Source organism: Dipodomys spectabilis, unplaced genomic scaffold (genome assembly GCF_019054845.1).
Source record: "Dipodomys spectabilis isolate Male_0828 unplaced genomic scaffold, ASM1905484v1 ptg000001l, whole genome shotgun sequence".
NCBI classification, from domain to species: Eukaryota; Metazoa; Chordata; class Mammalia; order Rodentia; family Heteromyidae; genus Dipodomys; species Dipodomys spectabilis.
Window position 1 is genome coordinate 32581278 of NW_024870678.1, and position 18265 is coordinate 32599542.

General features: G+C 49.0%; 1 protein-coding gene across 3 annotated transcripts in view; it reads left to right on the forward strand.

The window, feature by feature from the left end:
- Nucleotides 1–8880: 8880 nt before the first annotated feature.
- Mthfd1l (methylenetetrahydrofolate dehydrogenase (NADP+ dependent) 1 like) overlaps nucleotides 8881–18265 on the forward strand; it is a 135391-nt gene continuing 126006 nt past the window's right edge. For all 3 annotated transcript variants that reach the window (XM_042671887.1, XM_042672058.1, XM_042671966.1), the window contains exons 1-4: nucleotides 8881–9050; nucleotides 15500–15584; nucleotides 17749–17799; nucleotides 17884–17937. In XM_042671887.1, the coding sequence (XP_042527821.1) occupies nucleotides 8881–9050; nucleotides 15500–15584; nucleotides 17749–17799; nucleotides 17884–17937 (360 nt within the window). The remainder of the gene's footprint in view (nucleotides 9051–15499; nucleotides 15585–17748; nucleotides 17800–17883; nucleotides 17938–18265) is intronic.

Consider the following 18265-nt stretch of genomic DNA (forward strand, 5'->3'; position numbering starts at 1 on the left):
GTGTGTGTGTGTGTGTGTGTGTGTGTGTGTGTGTGTGTGTGTGTGTGTGTGTGTGTGTGTGTGTGTGTGTGTGTGCGCGCGCATGCTGGGCCTGGTGCTTGAACTCAGGGCCTGGGCACTGTCCCTGAGCTTTTTAGCTCAAAACTAGTGTACTACCACTTGAGCCACAGTTCCACTTCTAGCTGTTCATTGGTTCCTTGGAAATAAGGGTCTCGTGGACTTTCCTGCCTGGACTGGCTTTAAACTGTAATCCTCAAATCTCAGCCTTCTGAGTAGCTAGGATCCTGAGCTACTTCTATTGCTTGTATTATAATATGTTATAAAATTTTCAGATTTAGTCAGCATCAAAAGACAAGCACCGGGCTGGGAAATGTAGCTTAGTGGTAGAGTGCTTGCCTAGCATACATGAAGCCTGGGTTGGATTCCTCAGTGCCACATAAACAGAAAAGGCCAGAAGTAGCACTGTGGTTCAAGTGATAGAATGAGCAAAAGAAGCTTAGGGACAAGTGCCCAAGCCCTAAGGTCAAGCCATAGGACTGGCAAAAAAACAAACAACAACAACAACAACAAACACCACCAGGAAGTATGTTCTTAGACTTGCTAGATACGCAGAAGTGCCCTTGTTTCACCTGTTTCTTCTTTTTCTTTTTTTTTTTTTTGGGGGGGGTACAGTGTGGGGCCTGAACTCTGGGCCTGGGCGCTGTCCCTCAGCTCTTCAGCTCAAGGCTAGCGCTCTACCACTTGAGCCACAGCGCCACTTCCGGCTTTTTACTTTTGCTTATGTGGTGCTGAGGAATCAAACCCAGGGCCTCAGGCATGCAAGGCAAGCGCTCTACCACTGAGCCACCTTCCCAGCCCCTCACCTGTTTTTTCTTTAAGTTAACTGACTTGTCCAGGAATGCAGTTTCCGGTGTTTCTTTTAAGTCTATATGACTCAGATTCTTTATCATCCATATTACTCTTGTGACTGAGTCTCCATGATTGTTCATTCTTTACCTCAAGGTCTTACTGCATGCCACCATGGTCATTCTGTAGGAGTATAGCAGCTGCCTGAAGGTGGCCATCTCCATTCTTTAGTTTTATCGATCACTTATGTGAGACAGGATACAGATTTTGAGAGCTCTGTGTGTGTGTGTGTGTGTGTGTGTGTGTGTGTGTGTGTGTGTGTATAAAACCATGTTCATACGTCTCCAAGTTATCATTTAAGTGCTTTTGTTATGTAGTTTCCTTTTGAAGGTGGGGTGGGATGTATATAATTGGAGTGGGGAAATGTTCACTGTACTGAAAAGTTCTTCCTATGTTCCCATTCTGAAGGTTCAAGTTTTTATATATATATATATATATGTTTACTTTTCATCTACTCTTGTGGGGAAAAATGTATCTAGGGAAACATAGTTTAAATACTGTATATAACTTAGCAATACCAATTATTTAATAAAGTTTGTAAAGTTCAAAGTAAACGATAGTGCGAATTAATGTGTTCATCCCACAACATCAGGAATTTTGTGTTGGACCTGGGTCTTGAACTCAGTGCCTGGACACTGTCTTTGAGGTTTTTTGCTCCACGTTGGCACTCTGCTACTTGAGGCACAGCTCCACCTCTGGCTTTTTGGTGGTTTACTGGAGATAATAGTCTCCCAGACTTTCCTGCCGAGGCTAGCTTCAAGCCATGATCCTCACATCTCAGATTCCTAGGATTATAGGCATAAGCTACAGACCCCTGGCTTTCCCCTACTTAGTCCTTGCTGGGCTATTTGGCTAGAAGTAGGAGCACATTTAACACACCACATGATTTTAAAGAGAAGCATAAAAGCATTATTAACTTGAAATGTACATGAAGATCTTCATAGGGGAGTGAATTCCAAAGAAAGAACTAAAGATGCTGACATGTGTCAAAAATAATAAATTTGAGCCAGGCGCTGGCGGCTCACACTTGTAATCCTAGCTACTCAGGAGGCTGAGATCTGCGGATCATGGTTCAAAGCCAGCCCAGACAGGAAAGTCTGTGACACTCTTATCTCCAATAAACCACTAGGAAACTGAAGTGGTGCTGTGGCTCAGGCGATAAGAGTGCTTGCCTTGAGCTGAAAAGTGCAGGGACAGCGCCCAGACCCAGAGTTCAAGCCCCAGGACCGACAAAAAATAAAATAATAATAAATTTGGATAGGATAGTGGATCTTTGGACTGGTGTATATTCTAGGGATGTTACTAACATCACGGGGCATGGCTGAGGGTGGGAGACAAAGGTTACTCTGAGTTTATTTATTCAGGTTCACTGCAGCCCCCTACCCAAGACCAGTCTCTGGCACCCACACACCAATTGGACATCATGAACTCCCTTCAAGCAATCCAGATAGTTGCAGATAAATGAAATTTAGAGCATAGTATATTTGAAAGCTCACTTGCAGAGGATCAGAAGTTCCCTTTGAGACAAATATTCTAAAATTTAGCACTTGTAACTACTGTCTTGTTCTGACCCCTGGAGATGGAGATGCTTTTGGCCAGCTCTGCATAGTGCGGGGCCATGTGTGGTTATCTAACACATGTTTCATCATTAACTAAACAGAGCTAAAAGCTCGCTTGAATTCAAAGCATGAATAAAACACATTCTAATCAGAGACACAATGGAGTTCAGTAATAACAGCAATTAAGTTGCTTAAAAAAAAAAAAAACTCACAAGCTCAGCCTGTAATTCCATCTACTAAGAAGACTGAGATCTGAGGAACATGGTTCAAAGCCAGCCCAGGTAGGAATAGTTTGTGAGAACCTCATCTCCAATTAAAGAGCAAAAAGCCAGAAATGGAACTATGGCTCAAGTGGTAAAGTGCTAGCCTTGAGCCAAAAAGCTAAGGGGCATCCTCCCAAGCCCTGAGTTCAAGCCCTGGTACACGCGCGTGCACACACACACACACACACACACACACACACACACACACACCTTACAATACCCTGAAAAACCCAGTTTCATCAGAGTTTTTCAAATATTGCTTGGGAGATCAAGGGACTTTGGTATTAAAAAAAAAAAATCTCAGCCCCTTTTCTCTTTTTCTTGACTGGCAGAATTCTGGAGACATCCACCCTGCAGACTCCAGACACTTTTAAGCCAAGTCTCTGCGGAGGCACACACCAGTGGAGTATCACACCCTCCCCTTTCCTGATAAATGTTTCCAGTGCCTTGAGGAGAAGATACGGCAACCTAGCAGCAGGTGCAGGTGTGAAGTCAGGCAAGATGAAGAGAATTGACCCAGAAGGCTTAGATATTGGGTGGAAACAGACAAGCTTACCTGCTTTAAAATTGTGTATGCTCATATTCAAAGTCCATTTTATGTACCCAAGAAAAAGCCTGACAGTGGCTGGCTGACAGGCATCATACAAGGGCAGTTCTACCTCATTAGTTCTGAAGCCATGTTTATTCAGCACAATCTAAAAGAACAGGGCTTGGATAATGATCAGAACTTCTGCTACACGGGCAAAAACAAGTCCCCAGATGTCCCACTGTTTGTACAGCAGAGCATGGCTCTCCACCCACCATGAAGACCCCTCAGTAAGCAGATTCCTCCCCCCATCCCCCATGCACCAGTTAAATCAAAGGCAGAAAATTGCTGGCTTGTAAAATTTTTTTAACAAGTTGAAACAACATAAGCCAAACATTATTGGCTCATGCCTGTAATCCTAGCTACTCAGGAGGCTGAGGTCTGAAGATCATGTTGAAAGCAGTCCAGGCAGGAAAGTTCATGAGCCTCTAACTTCCAATTAACTACCAAAAAGCCAGAAATGGAGCTCTGGCTCAAGTGTTAGAGCACTAAGCCTTGAACAGAAAAGCTCAAGGACAGCACCCAGACTCTTCTGAGTTCAAGCCCCAGGACCAACATGCGTACAAATACACATGTTTCCAATGGCAGGGGTGGGGTTGGGGAGGGGGGAGATAAATATGGCAGATTTGGTCGTAGATTGTTATAAGACAATGCTGTGAGATTGGAGGAGGGGACCTAAAGGTGAAAAATCAACCTTAGGGTGATTATTTACCTTACGCTCTTGACTTTTGGTGGAAGCAGTTCCTCTGTCCTCTGCTGGCACTTGGCAGACTTAAAGCCACCATGTGCCACCTGCACACATCTGTTTTAGGTAGAAAGGAAAAGCTCTCCTGTTAAAAGAAAATGAGTGCACATCATACAAATGTGCAGAGTGCAGTCCCCATAGCCACCTTTGAATGAATCCTGTCTGCCTGGCCTCTGGGAGCCTCCACAGGTGCAAATGGATGAGAACGAGTCCTTTCCCCTCCATTGTCCTTTACTGGAGGAAATTCATGCCAGGCTGCAACTACTGTTTAGGTTCTGCTTCCTGAAATGGCATCTCTGCTACAGATTCCGCCCCTCCTGAGCGGCAGGAAGTCCTCAGGCTAGACAACTTCCTTCCTAATACAATACACCAATCAAGTTCCAAATACAGCCAAGGGTTCCTCCTCTGTGTCTCAAATCCATTCACTTTTCATCACGCTACTGGCCAAAGACACAACTTAAGTTCCTTCATTTCCTCTCTGTGTCAACTCCACTTCCAGACTTGTCTCCTGCCTTCCTTTTCCAGTGTGTGCATGGTTAGTTGGGTAAACGTGGCCGAAGACACCACTCACTGTACTCCTTCATGCCTTCGTGTGGTTATGTGGCCTGCGTGTGTGTGTGTGTGTGTGTGTGTGTGTGTGTGTGTGTGTGTGTGTGTGTGTGTGTGTGTGTACAGTTTCCAAGGAAAGAGAAAGATTGTAACTTTGTAATTCCCCTGATTGCTTTACAATTTTGTAAAATAATTGGAAGTGAAAACAATGAGATGTAAATGAACATATCTTGGCAGTAGTATTGTTGGGCCATTTTGTGATTTTTTGGAAACTGAATATTTTATAATCACCATAAATGGTGCATTTTTTTCCTTTTTTAATTTTTTAAAATGTATTCTTTCAGGTTTTTTTTCTCTTTTTTTTGTCAGTTATGGGGGTTGAACTCTGGACCTGGGCACTATCCCTGAGCTCTTCAGCTCAAGGTGAGCACTCTACCACTTGAGCCACAGTGCCACTTCCAGTTTTCTGGTGTTTAATTGGAGATATGAGTTTGGACATAAGAGTCTGATGGACTTTCCTGCCCGGGCTGGCTCTGAACCTCAATCCTCAGATCTCAGTCTCCTAAGTAGCTAGGATCACAGGCATGAGCCACCGGAGCCCAGCATTTTTTCAGTTTTCTGAGATGATTTCTTGTAATGTAGACCAGCCTGGCCTGGAATTTGTTATGTAGTCCAGGCTGGCCTCTTGTAATCCTTCCCGGCCTTCCCAGTGCTAGGAATAAAGGCGTATATCACTTCACTGGTCTAAAAATAGTATTTTAAAATGCCACTCATCTCAAACATCAAATAATCTAATAGTTTCTCTGATTTCCTATGTTTTGGTTGATCATAAGACTTAGCTAAGAGTCTCTCAACTTTGTATCTGTGACCCTTGATACCAGCTATTCTCCACTGTAGTCACTTTGGGCTTCTAGAGCAGACTCCCTGGCCTGATAAGCATCTTGTGGGTAAGGAAACTCACCAGGCAACTTGTTTCTATTCTCATCTCCTGAGACAGTGATAAAAATTCTCTAAACTCCTCCTAGGTCAGAATGAGATAAAAATCAACCAGGTCATTCCAATGATTTGGGATTTTTTAAATTTTCTTTTGCCAGTCCTGGACTTGAACTCAGGGTCTGGGCACTGTCCCTGAGCCTCTTTGTGCTTAAGGCTAGTGCTCTACCACTTGAGCCAGGGCACTATTTCTGGCTTTTTCTGAGTAGTTTGTTGGAGATAAGAGTCTCACAGGGACTTTTCTGCCCAGGGTTGGCTTGAATTACGATTCTCAGATCTCAGCCTCTGGAGTAGCTAGGATTACAGGTGTGAGCCACTGGCACCGACTTTTGGACTGTTGTAACTACACATTCCCATCTCACTCTCTGCTCCTACTTCTATTTAACCTAATCTGTACCAGGGAAGCTGGCTGAAGATGTGCTGAAGTGCTTTCCTGTGGCTCCTTTCCTTCACCATGTCTATTTGGTATATAGGGGCGAAGTTGCCAGACCTAACTTGGGACTCCTGGACTTTAGGCCTCGGGTCTAAAAAACTTTGTCTCAATTTTTTTCCAAGAACAGAATTAAGTCCTAGATTCTACCACTCCCTAAGGACTGTCATAATATCTTTTTTCTGTTATAGCATTATTGAGATAGAATTCACCCCTATGTCATTTTAAGTACACAATTCAATGACGTACAGAATATTCAAAGTTTCTAATCTCTACAAGCAATTTTAAAACATTATAAACTCATGTCCATTTTCCCAGATCTCAGGAGGCTGAGATTAAAGGATCCTGACTCAGAGCCAGCCTCTGGGCTGATTAATCTTCAAGTAGCCAGCAAAAAGCCAGAAGTGATGGTATGACTCAAGCGGAATAGTGTTAGCCTTAAGTGAAATAGCAAAGTGAGAGCATAAGTACAAGTACCTATACATACACACACGCACACACACACACACACACACAGGTAAACAACACCCGAAGACGATGGCACCTCCATCAACAGGCAATCACTACTTCACTTCTGAAGTAGGCCCTGAGAGGAGACTCAAGCTGGTACAGCTTCTTTCCAGGCCTTGCCTTTGTTTTAGGGATTTTAGAAAAAAAAATCCTTTAAACAAGGTTTAACTAGACCTTGGCTCCAACCAGTCCAGTTCCTGAAATGGAAAGAATGCCTCTAGGTCCCCTTAGCCTTAACCTAACCCACCTTGATAGTTCTGTTAAGGACTGACCAATAAAACAGATAGGTTGTAATCTGGCTCATACTGGAAACATCACAAGTTTACCATAAACTCCGCCTTTTTCACGTGCTTATGGTCAACACTAAACTTCGCCTTTGTGTAAGCCCCGCCTTACCCATTGAATTTGTAAGTCATTTAAACCAAAAGTGATAGGCTGGTTTAAACAGCCATTATGTGACAAACTGTAACCTCATTGGCCACCTGCGTGTGGTCTAGTATGACTGTACAAGCTTTTGGGTGTGTGACAATCTCATTGGTCACCTGTGTGTGACCAGGCTTGACCTCGTGAATTTTGCCTTTAAAATCCAAAGTACGTGGGCCACTCGCAGTAACAGCTCCTGAGCCTGTGCTGTGGCTCTGGCCAGTCAGTGTAGGAACCGTCTCAACAAAGTTGCTTCTTTATTAACTTTGTTGTGGTGGGCTCTGTCACTCCGGATGACTAGGTGGGCTTGCCTGCCTGAGTAGGGGTCTTCCGACTACACTTCCTGTCTCTAGATTGGCCTATTTGTGGACATTGTGTGTGACATTGTGCCAGGCTGGTATGATGCAGCCTTGATCAGCTGGAGTTACCTCGGACTTACAGAGATCAGGCATTTGGTAATCATCAACTTGGTGACCGGTGATCTGTGTTCAGTAGTGTTCAGTGTCTGTTTATGAATTTTAAGGCTGAGACAAATACACTCCCTAATGGGGTGATCAGACTTCACTTCAGCTCTTAACAGCACCAGGGGGGACAAATGATTGAGTTCATCACCGGCCCTGTTTGTACAATATAAGACTTGTATGCATTTGTGTCGTTTGAAAAATGGCTGCATACCTGTGACCACCCTCAGAAAAAAATGACACCAATTCCAGAACCTCACAGAATCATGACCGGTCAGATTTGGCAATCAATCCTACAATGCAAAACACAGACAATGGATCAAGATTACCGACAGGATGGATTGGAGTTGAGCAAACACTGGGCCCTGCCAATAAACCCCAGCGGGCCTCTCTGCCAGCCGGCTGGAAATGCACCGGGAACACTCAACTCCTCACATCTGTTGGGTGGTAAACGAGGTTTCTCTCCCAGTAACAACGCAGGCAGTGTTAGTTGTCAGAGAACCAATGTCTCTTTTATTTTAAATTTAATGTATTATTATAAAGGTGATGTACAGCGCGGTTGCAGTTATGGAAGGCAGGCCAAGCGTACATTTCTTTTTGGACAGCGTCACCCCTTCCTCCGCTCTCTCCCGGGTGTTTCCCTCCCATCCCCACCCACGAGTGGTATCGTTCATTTCCCACGCAGTGTCCAGTGTCCCACGGCTGCATCGGTTCGCCCCGGTCCCTCCAGGAACCAGTGTCTTAACCAAGATTCCCTACACCCAGCGAGGAAGCTGACGTTTCCTCTCCAACGCTCCGGGGAATGACAAAACCCCGGAGGCTTGGAAATTCTACCAGAAACGACGGATGATTCTCGTCTGCTCGGAAAACGACCACCCCGGGGCTGACAGCGGGAGGTGGGGCTGGAGAAGCGGGCGGAGGGCGCACGGAGGTTAAGTGGCCTCCCCCGGGCTACAAACCTTCGGAGCCGCTCACAAACCCGCCCAGCCCAGCCCAACCCAGCCCGGCCCCCCCGGGCCCACCCCAGGGCCACCTCCACCTGGACGCCCTCCCATCTACTCCGGATGCTCCTCGGCCGTCGCTTGTGTGGAAACCGCGCCAGCTCCGGGGAGAAGGGAGGGGTGTGGAGGGTGCCGGCACTTGAGTCCTCCCCCGCTCCGTGCCTCCCCCCCCAGTTCTGAACGCCCAGCTAACTCCGAGCGGCCCCGGCTAGCGGGCAGGTCCGCGCGCCGCCCGCGGGCCCCCGCCTCCCCACGTCACGGCCCGTAGGTGCAGTGCCCCCTAGGGGCTTCCGGTCCTTCCAGCCGCCGCCCCGTTACCAGCCCGCCCGGCTCGCGGGCCCCAGACGCGCCACCCTCGGGAGGAACTTGGCGGCACCCGCGCCCGCGCTCCGCAGCACCGCATCTCCGCGCCCCGGGGGCTCCGCCGCCGCGCGCCCCCCGCCCTCGCCGCACCATGAGCGCACGCCTGCCGCTCGTGCTGCGCCGGCTGTGCCTCCCGCCGCGGCCCCCGGGCCCGCCGCGCCGCCTCCGGGTGCCCTGCCGCGCCAGCCTCGGGGGCGACCGGGCCTGCAGCAGCCGCGGCCCGGGCAGCCCGGCGCCCCCAGCCCGGGACCCCACGGTCAGGTGAGTATCCAGCCGGGCGCGCGCCCAGGTTCCCGCCAGCGGCGGCGACCCCGGCCCCGGGATGGGGAGCGTGGGGCGGGGGGAGCCTCTCCCTGCGGGGACCCGGGCGATCTGCAGGGCAGGACCTGCGAGTGCTTGGTGCCAACTTGCCGAGGCCGTGGAGAGGTTTGCGCGGGGAGGCAGGGCGGGGAGCCCGGGGAGGACCGGCCCCCTCCCCCCCGGGGCCAAGGATCGGGCGCGAGCATCCTTGGCCGGCGCCGTGCGCACGGAGCGCACGCCCCGCTCCACGTGCGCCGCCGGCCGCGGGCGCTGATGCAACCGCGCAGGCGCAGAGCGGCAGGGAAGGGGCGGCGCCGCCCGGCTGGGAGCGCGGCGGGAGGAGGAAAGCAGGGGAAGGGAAGGAGGAGGACGGGAGGAGGGGGGACCCCGCGCTTCTCCGACCCGCCCCCCGCCCCCCAGCCAGGTGAGGCTGCCCGCGCCAAAGTTCCCACTTAGGCCACGGCGAGGAAGAGAGACGGCGGGCCCGCCCGTGAGGTCGGCGCGGGGACGCGGGCGGCGGGCGCGTCCCCAGCATCCTGCTCGGGAGGCTCCGAGTGGCTCGTGCAGCACGGACGGAGTTCCCGCCGGATCCCACCCTCAGCCCCCCTCCCCGGGGCCCCGATCCTGGGGAGGTGAGGGTGAGAAGGGCGGGCCCCGGCGGCCGGTGACCCCGGCCCCCACGCTGTGTCCCAGGACTAGTACCTCCCTGCCCACCCGTAGCTTTTATTCTGAAAGGCTTTCCCTTTCCTTTCCCTTTCCCTTCCCTTCCTTCCTCTCCCTCCCCTGCCCTCCCTTCCCCTGCCCTCCCCTCCCCTGCCTTCTCCTCCCCCTCCCCTCCCCTCTCCCCTAGTCTGTCTCTCCCCTTCTTCCCCCTTCCCTTCTCCCCATCCTCTTTCCCATCCCTCTTCCCCCTTGCCTTCTTCCCTGCTTCTGGCTGGTCACTTTCTGGGGTCACTTTCTGAGGGGTGGCTGATGAGTCTTGAACGTTGGGTTTGCTCTGGAGTCAGTAGATGTCAGCACGCAGCTGAGCACCGTTTCTGTGGTTTGGGGGTGTCTTCCACCGCCGCCCCTGGCTCCCTGTTGTATTTTAGATAGCACTGGTCGCTGCCCTTTCCTGGAAGCTCTTGCTCCCTGATTCCCTGTTTGTCTCGCCTAACCGCCCACTCGAAATGTCTCTCCGTCCTTGGCAGTGCCAAGCCTGTGCGGTGGTAGGCACTTGGGAAGTGGTTGATACACCGTGAGTCAGTGCACCTGCAGTCCTGATCCCTGTGTGTCGCAGGTTTGTTTATTTGTTTATTAAATGAGGCTGCCAGGTCATTCCAGCTTCGACATGTAGAACAGAGGGATTCTTCCTGGTGTGTGTGTATATATGTGTGTATATATATATATGTATATATATGTATTAACTATGGTCATTTTTACTATTAAGGGTTTTTTGGGGGGAGGGGTTGTTTGCTTGCTTGCTTGTTTTGAGGTACTGGGGATTGAACTTCCACTTGCCAGGCAGGCTCTCTACCACTTGAGCCACGCCTGAAGTCCCTAAGGCTGCTAGTGCTGGATACAGGGGCATGAGATGGAAGTGTTGAAGAATGACCTGTTACTCCTCAGGGTGACTGGAGGACTATAACCCCTTGGGGTCAACAATCATGCGAAGGCCATTTGAGGCAGTAACACCATCTCTGGTTGTCACTTATCCACCATCTGTGGATACCTGGTAGAGACCAGGAGGTCACCGTGTCAGAACTTGCAGAAGGGGTGTCAGCATTGTAATGAAAACCCTAGTGCTGCAGCTTGGATTTGATCCCCAGAATCAGCGTGTGGAAGGCTTGAGCCTCCTTGTGGATTTCCTGTGGGCAGTGAGAGGCGGGGCCTTGATCAAGTGAGGGTGTGTCATGGGGAGGTTGGATGACTGTGTGCTCTCCCTCTGTTTTGCAGCTCATAGTAGAAGTTTTGCTATGCAGACACCGCCCTGGTGCTGCTCTGGCCAGAGGCTCAGGGCCATTAGCTTCCTTGTTTGTGCTGGAACTTTAGGAGTGTGAGTCAGTATAAACCCTTTCTCTATATAAGTTTCTCAGAGTAAGGAGTGGTGATACCTCCCTTCATCCCAGCTACTCAGAAGGCTGAGTTCTGGCAAAGATGGCAAGACCCTAGATAGATAAAAAACAAACTATAAACAAAAGGGGGAGAAGGGGATGTGGCTTGCCTGGCATGTGCAGATCCTGTGTTGAATCACACACACAGGAAAGAAGGGAGGGAGGGAGACACATATACTCGTGGGCAAAAATGACATCATGTTTTCCACAATGATACATCACTAATACCCTTACAGCACAAGGTGACTGACAACCAAACTGCAGGACAGTCAAGAGTCACCTCCTGAGTGTGAAGGTGTAGAATGCCTTGTTTTGCTGTTTTCATGAATGGCTTATGGTCTAAGTAAGTCTAAAAGTTCTCTCAGTACTGATAAACAGCGAAGAAAAGACTGTGCTGACAAGTGGAGCTGTGGCTCAAGTGGTAGTGCTAGCCTTGAGCACAGCACCCAGCTCCTGAGTTCAAACCCCAGGACACACACACACACACACAGTTTATCAGTGGGGCGGGGCAGGGGACTGGTGGCTCACACCTATAATCCTAGCTACCCACCAAGCTGAGATCTAAGGATATTGTTATCACTTGAATGTCCCCCCCCACCCCAATTTTCAAGTGTTGGAAACTTGATCCCCTGTACCAGCATTGACAGAGGGGCCCTTTAAGAGATGACTAGGTCAGAAGGGCAGAGGCCACAGGGCTGGTATTGTGAGAGTGAGTTCTTCAGGGAAAGGATGGGTCTGCACCCTCATCGCTGTGCTGCCCATCTGCCTTCAGCCACCTCATAGTGTGGCAAGGAGGCCCTCAGCAGATACCTGCACCTTCACAGGATTTCCCAGCCTCCTAGCCAGTGAGAAATCAATGTCTGTTGGCATTCTGTAGCAGCACAAGACTGAGGCAGATGTCTATTAAAGTGGCCTGGCCCTTTTCCTACTTTTTGCAGTATTCTGATCTGAGCAGTTAAGTATGGTGTTTTATTTATTACATTCCATCAAATCAAAGATAGTAAAAGACAAACCATTGTCTGATAATCACAGAAAACACAAACACCCCTCTGTACATCACCTTTATAATTAAAAAAAGTTTTAAAAAAGCATACTAATATAATCCTTTTTTTTTTCTTTTTGGTGCCAGTCCTGAGCTCTCCCTGAGTATTTTGCTCATTTTGCTCATGGACCTTCCTCCCCTAGCTCACTTCAAACTGCAATCCTCAGATCTCAGCCTCCTGAGTAGCTATGATTACTGGTGGAATTCACCAGTGCCCCAGGCTGATAAATAGATTCAGCGTTCTGAATTACACTTACATTGTTTTCTGGTGGTCCAGTGCCTTCTGAGGGGAAACTGGGAAAGTCATTCTGACCTAGTCATTCCTACCCAGTCTGTGAGAGCCAGGGGTTACTGAGGCATCTGCTGTAATTAGCAGTGATTAATGATAAAGCACCAAGGTGATAAGTTGGAGAATTCTCAGTGTTTGCAACACTTAACAGTCACCTAAAGACACACATTGCTTTTCACAGGAATTAACCAGGCCCTAGGGCTAGAAATCTCTAACTGGAAATATTGATGCTACTTTTTAGATTTCTTGGGCATGCTATGTCTTGCTTCCTTAGTTGTTCCTGTAGGAAGAGTGAAAATGTATGCAAATGTTAAACTGTGAGGATCTGAGTTCATTTCCTTTTATTAGCTTTGTTGGTTACAATGTTGCATCCTCAACTATTTAAAAAGTTGGATGACTTGGGGGCTGGGAAGTTGGCTCAGTGGTAGAGCGCTTGCCTTGCATGCCTGAGGCCCTGGGTTCAATTCCTCAGCACCACATAAGCAAAAAGAAAAAAGCCGGAAGTGGTGCTGTGGCTCAAGTGGTAGAGCGCTAGCCTTGAGCTGAAGAGCTGAGGAACAGCGCTCAGGCCCAGAGTTCAGGCCCCACAACCAGACACCCCCCCCCAAAAAAAAAAAAAAAAAGAAGTTGGATGACTTGTAAACAAGCTATTGAAAGCTATTAGATTAATAAGGTTAGTCAAGAGGTGTTTTCTGGGGAAAGTGGCCTTATTGGTGTGTGTTTAGTGTGTCAGGGTAGGTCCAACTGGACACTTGTCAAAAAAGTCCATTCACCTGACTTTTTGAATCAAACTTTTTTTTCCCCCCTGGTCTTAGGACTTGAACTTGGAGCCTGGGCACCGTCCCTGAGCTTTTTCGCTCAAGTCTTGCATTCTACCTGTTTGAGCCGTGGTGCTACTTCGGTTTTCTGGTGGTTGGAGGGAGATAAGAGTCTCCTAGACTTTCCTGCCTGTTTGGCTTTGAACTGTAATCCTCATATCTCAGCCTCCTGAATAGCTAGGATTATAGGCCTGAGCCACTGGTACCTGGCAACCACACCTTTTTACCATGCTTTCCAGGTCATTCTTAGGCCCAGAACTGTTTGCAGACCTCCCCCCACCCTTTCCAGGGCCTCCCCAGACCAAGCAGAATTAGGCACCAGCCTGACCTAGATGAGTAGTCCTACCAGGCTGAGAGACAGTACGGCATGAGGACTTTGTCACCCATCATTGGACAAGCGGCTTTTAGCTGCTGCTTACACAATGATTTGTAAACTTCCCCCCATGGTCCCATTTACTCCATTACAATGCCATTTCTTTGCTGGGAATTAGACACTTTATCCCAAGCGTGTAAAAGCAAGCAGATGCTCCCTGGTTGTCATCTGCTAATCTCCATGTTGTGTCTAGCCCAGCCATATTAGAGGCTGCCTGTACTGATCATGAGTTCTGGTTGCCTAGCGGGCAGTGCCCTCTGGGTACATGTCCTGGGATGCCCTGTAAGACCCGCTGCTCAGACATCTGGCCAAAACTTCTTCCCCTTGCACTTTTTGGAAACTGATGTGGGTGAGGATGTGTGTGAAGGGAGCCTGGGGGCTGAGGGCACCGCTGGGTGGCGGAGCGCTTCCCTGGCATTGTGTGACACCCCCAGGTTCAGTACCCAGCACTGCAGAAAACCAGACCTAACAAGATCTTAATGTTGAAGACATTGAACTTGGGTAAGGGTGTGTGTGTGTGTGTCAGTGTGTGTCAGACAGAGGCCAGGAAGAAAGCCTGTTTCTCACCGTAATGAGTTCTGCCCACCCCGGCCCTGGCACCTCTGAGGCTGCATGTGGAAGGTGGCCATAGCTGGCCGTGTAGGGATTCAGAACCAATCCAGCGGCTCCCAGCTGTGAGGAGCTGACGGTGGGAGCAGGTGCTGCCAATTCCCCTGCGTTGCAGTTGGCAGCTTCCCTTCCCTCACATTCCTCCTTCAACCTCTGGGCTCTGGAATTCAGCCTGCTCTATCACTTGCCCGCCCCCACGCCCTCTCCCCACTTCTCATCTTTGCCACACTCTCCACCTCTATTTCTTTTCTTTTCCTGTGGACCCCAGGTTTGGGTTGGGGAGATGTAGAATGTGCTAGAGGACTTTGGTGGAGGAATAGGATTATTAATTTGTGGATTTTTTGTTGTTGTTTGTTTGTTTGTTTTTTGCCAGGCCTGGGGCTTGAGCTCAGGGCCTGGGCACTGTCCCTGAGCTTCCTTTTGCTCAAGACTAGCACTCTACCACTTGACACAGCTCCACTTCCGGCTTTTTCTGTGTATGTGGTACTGAGGAATGGAACCCAGGGCTTCATGCATGCTAGGCAAGCACTCTACCACTAAGCCTGGGATTATTTGTGTATGTGTGCATACACTTCTGTGTGGGTATATGTGTATGTACATGTGTGTATATGCTGGTATTGGGGTTTGAATGCAGGGCCTGAGCTCTGTATTAGCTTTTTTTGCTTACAACTGACACAACTGAGCCACAGTTCTATTTCTAGCTTTTTGCTGGTTAATTGAAAATAAGAATCTCATGGAGGGGCTGGGAAGGTGGCTCAGTGGTAGAGCGCTTGCCTTGCATGCATGAGGCTCTGGGTTCGATTCCTTAGTACCACATAAGCAGAAAAAGCCGGAAGTGGTGCTGTGGTTCAAGTAGTAGAGCTCTAGCCTTGAGCTGAAGAGCTGAGGGACAGCGCCCAAGCCCAGAGTTCAGGCCCACAACCGACCAAAAACAAAAAGAATCTCATGGAATTGTCTACTGAGGCTGGCTTTGAATTGTGGTCCTCAGATCTCAGTCTCCCGAGTAGCTAGGGACTGCAGGCATGAGCCACCATGCCTGGCTGCATTAAGATTTCTTGGTGTCACCATTTCTCTGCCTCTCCCTCTGCGCCTCCTTCTTAACAAAGGCTGTAAGTGCAGGTGTTGTGTCCATCCTTTGTACTCACCAACGCAGAAATACCCATGCTGTTTTTCTTTCTCCATGTAGAGAAGTCATCCAGAATTCGAAAGAGGTGCTGAGTTTATTACAAGAGAAAAACCCTGCCTTTCAGCCAGTTCTCGCCATCATTCAGGTAAGCTGAGAACGAGGGGCAGGCCTGCTCTCTAGGGATGCCTTTCTATTAGCAATCACTGAACCAAACGCCAGCTGCCGCGGCATCGAACAAGAGCAGCTGCGATCTTGGTCTGTGTGGCTCTGGTTAGATACTGGCTGGCTCCCATCTCTGTTGAGATTCTTTTTTTTTTTTTTTGGGGGGGGGGTCAGTTGTGGGGCTTGAGCTCTGGGCCTGCGCGCTGTCCCTCAGCTCTTCAGCTCAAGGTTAGCGCTCTACCACTTGAGCCACAGCGCCACTTCCAGTTTTCTGAGTAGTTTATTGGAGATAAGAGTCTCATGGACTTTCCTGCCTGGGCTAGCGTTGAACCGCGATCCTCAGATCTCAGCCTCCTGAGTAGCTAGGAATACAGGCATGAGCCACTGGTGCCCAGTGACTCTGTCAAGCTTTTGGTTGCTTGTTTGGTTAGATACTGGCTGGCTTGAGTCCTTCTGGCTGAGGATGGATGTCTACCTGAGGTCAGAAGTAGGCTTCCACATACATCACATCCCATTACAACAGATATGTGGTGAGTCGTGCGTGCTCATCGATGCTTAGCAGAAGTGATAGGAGGTGATGGGAAAAGGCTCCATGTGCGCATGCGCATGCCTGGTCATCCTCCCGCTCCCATCTTTTCAGCCTGCCTGCCAAGTATCACCACTGGGTCAGAACGACTTTGCATTCTGTGTCGTTTGGTTTCAGCCTCTTCAGTTTGAGCTGTAGTTGGCACCATTTGCCATGATTTTGGCACTGCTTGCCAGGGTGTCGGGGCATCCTCCTGCAGCGACAGGTGCAGGAAAATAACGAGGTGAGCCAAGTCTGGAAGCTGATAGGGCCAGCAGCTGGACTGCTACAGTAGGTCTTGGCTCTGAGTGGATCAAAAATAGCAGCCTGCAGGTCTGTTGAAACCGTTCTTTCAGATTGTATTGCTGTGCGCCTGGTCCTGACATTCTTTGGGGGTAATGGGATCTACACCCCACAACCCTCAGAGAAAGCTGAGGTAAAACAGACCAAGGAAAATGGGCTGCCTGGGAGTCTGCTTGCTTACTTTGGCTTTCCAGCAGAGAAGAGTCTTTAAAATGATGTCCTGTGTCTAGATGGATGTTGGCTGTGTGGTGATGTCTTTTTTATTCTTCTTCCTTTTTCTTTTTGGTTGTGGGGCTTGAATTCAGGGCCCTAGCTCTATCCCTGAGCTTTTTTCTTTTGCTCAAGGCTAGTGCTCTTCCAGTTTGAGCCACAGCTCCACTTCTGGTTTTAAGGTGGTTAACTGGAGATAAGAGTCTCATAGCCTTGTCTGTCCTCCTGCCCTGGCTGCCTTCTGATTGTGATCCTCAGAGCTCAGCCTCCTAAGTAGCTAGGATTATAGACATGAGCCACCAGCGCCTGGCTATAGTGATGCCTTTATATGTCCTATAATGTGTGGGATAATATATATATATATATCGTGTATGTATGTGTGTGCGCATTTGTGCTTGTGCACACACACATGCATGTATGCTCATCCTGGGGCTTGAACTCAGAGTTCCCTGATCTTTTTTGCTCAAGGCTGTGTTCTACCAATTGAGCCACAGCTCTACTTCCAGCCTTTTGGTGGTTGGAGATGAGTCACAGACTTTCCTGTCCAGGCTGACTTTGAACTGCAATCCTCAGATCTCAGCAGCCACCAGCACCCAGTGTATTTTTTTTTGTGATATAATTCAAACATCTAGAAATTAGTATATTCATAAGTACAAGTGATTTACACCTTTTTTTTTTTTTCTGATCAGTCATGGGGCTTGAACTCTGGGCTTGGGCACTGTCCCTGGGCTCTTCAGCTCAAGGCAAGCGTACTACCGCTTGAGCCACAGTACCACTTCCAGTTTTCGAGTGGTTTATTGGAGATAAGAGTCTCACAGACTTTCCTGCCCAGGCTGGCTTTGAACGGTGATCCTCAGATCTCAGCCTCCTGAGTAGCTAGGATTACAGGTGTGAGCCACCGGCGCCCAGCTACCTTTTTCCAAGCAATAAGACTCTTTTTTCCCCCTGCACTTTCCATATCAAATTTGTAATTAGATAATTTGTGATCGTAAATCTACTCCCCTGTCCTCTTGCGGGCTGTGTCAAGGTATTTCCCCCTAATTCTGTTCTCTTATTCCTCTCCTCTTAGGCAGGCAATGACAACTCGATGCAGGAAATCAACCAGAGTTTGGCTGAAGAGGTAAGGACTGATGACTTAAACTTTATTATAATTCTTCACAGTGTATCCTCTTACCATGACTGAGAACCCTGTGTTCTCTCATAGGCTGGTCTGAACATCACCTACGTCTGCCTTCCTCCAGACTGTGGAGAAGATGAGGTAATTCCATTTATCATTCCTCTGTATGGAGAGCTGTGAGTATGTCCTAATTATGACAGCTTTTTTTTCATGGCTGGATTTTCAGGGGAAAGAGTCTATTCTGCTGTGTAGCTCTCTGGTCTTTCTCCCTGTATGTTTCACTGAAGATTTGTTCTGGCATGACATGGTGATTGTAGCTGTTCATTCAGCATTGTCCAGTGGAGTTGTTGGGCTGTGCCTACCTGGAGACCTGGCTCTGATCTTGCTCTGTCCTGCCAAGGTCTTTGACCTTGGACCATTTCTTTGGCATTTCTAGACACAACAACAGAACAGGACAAGGTGATCTTTG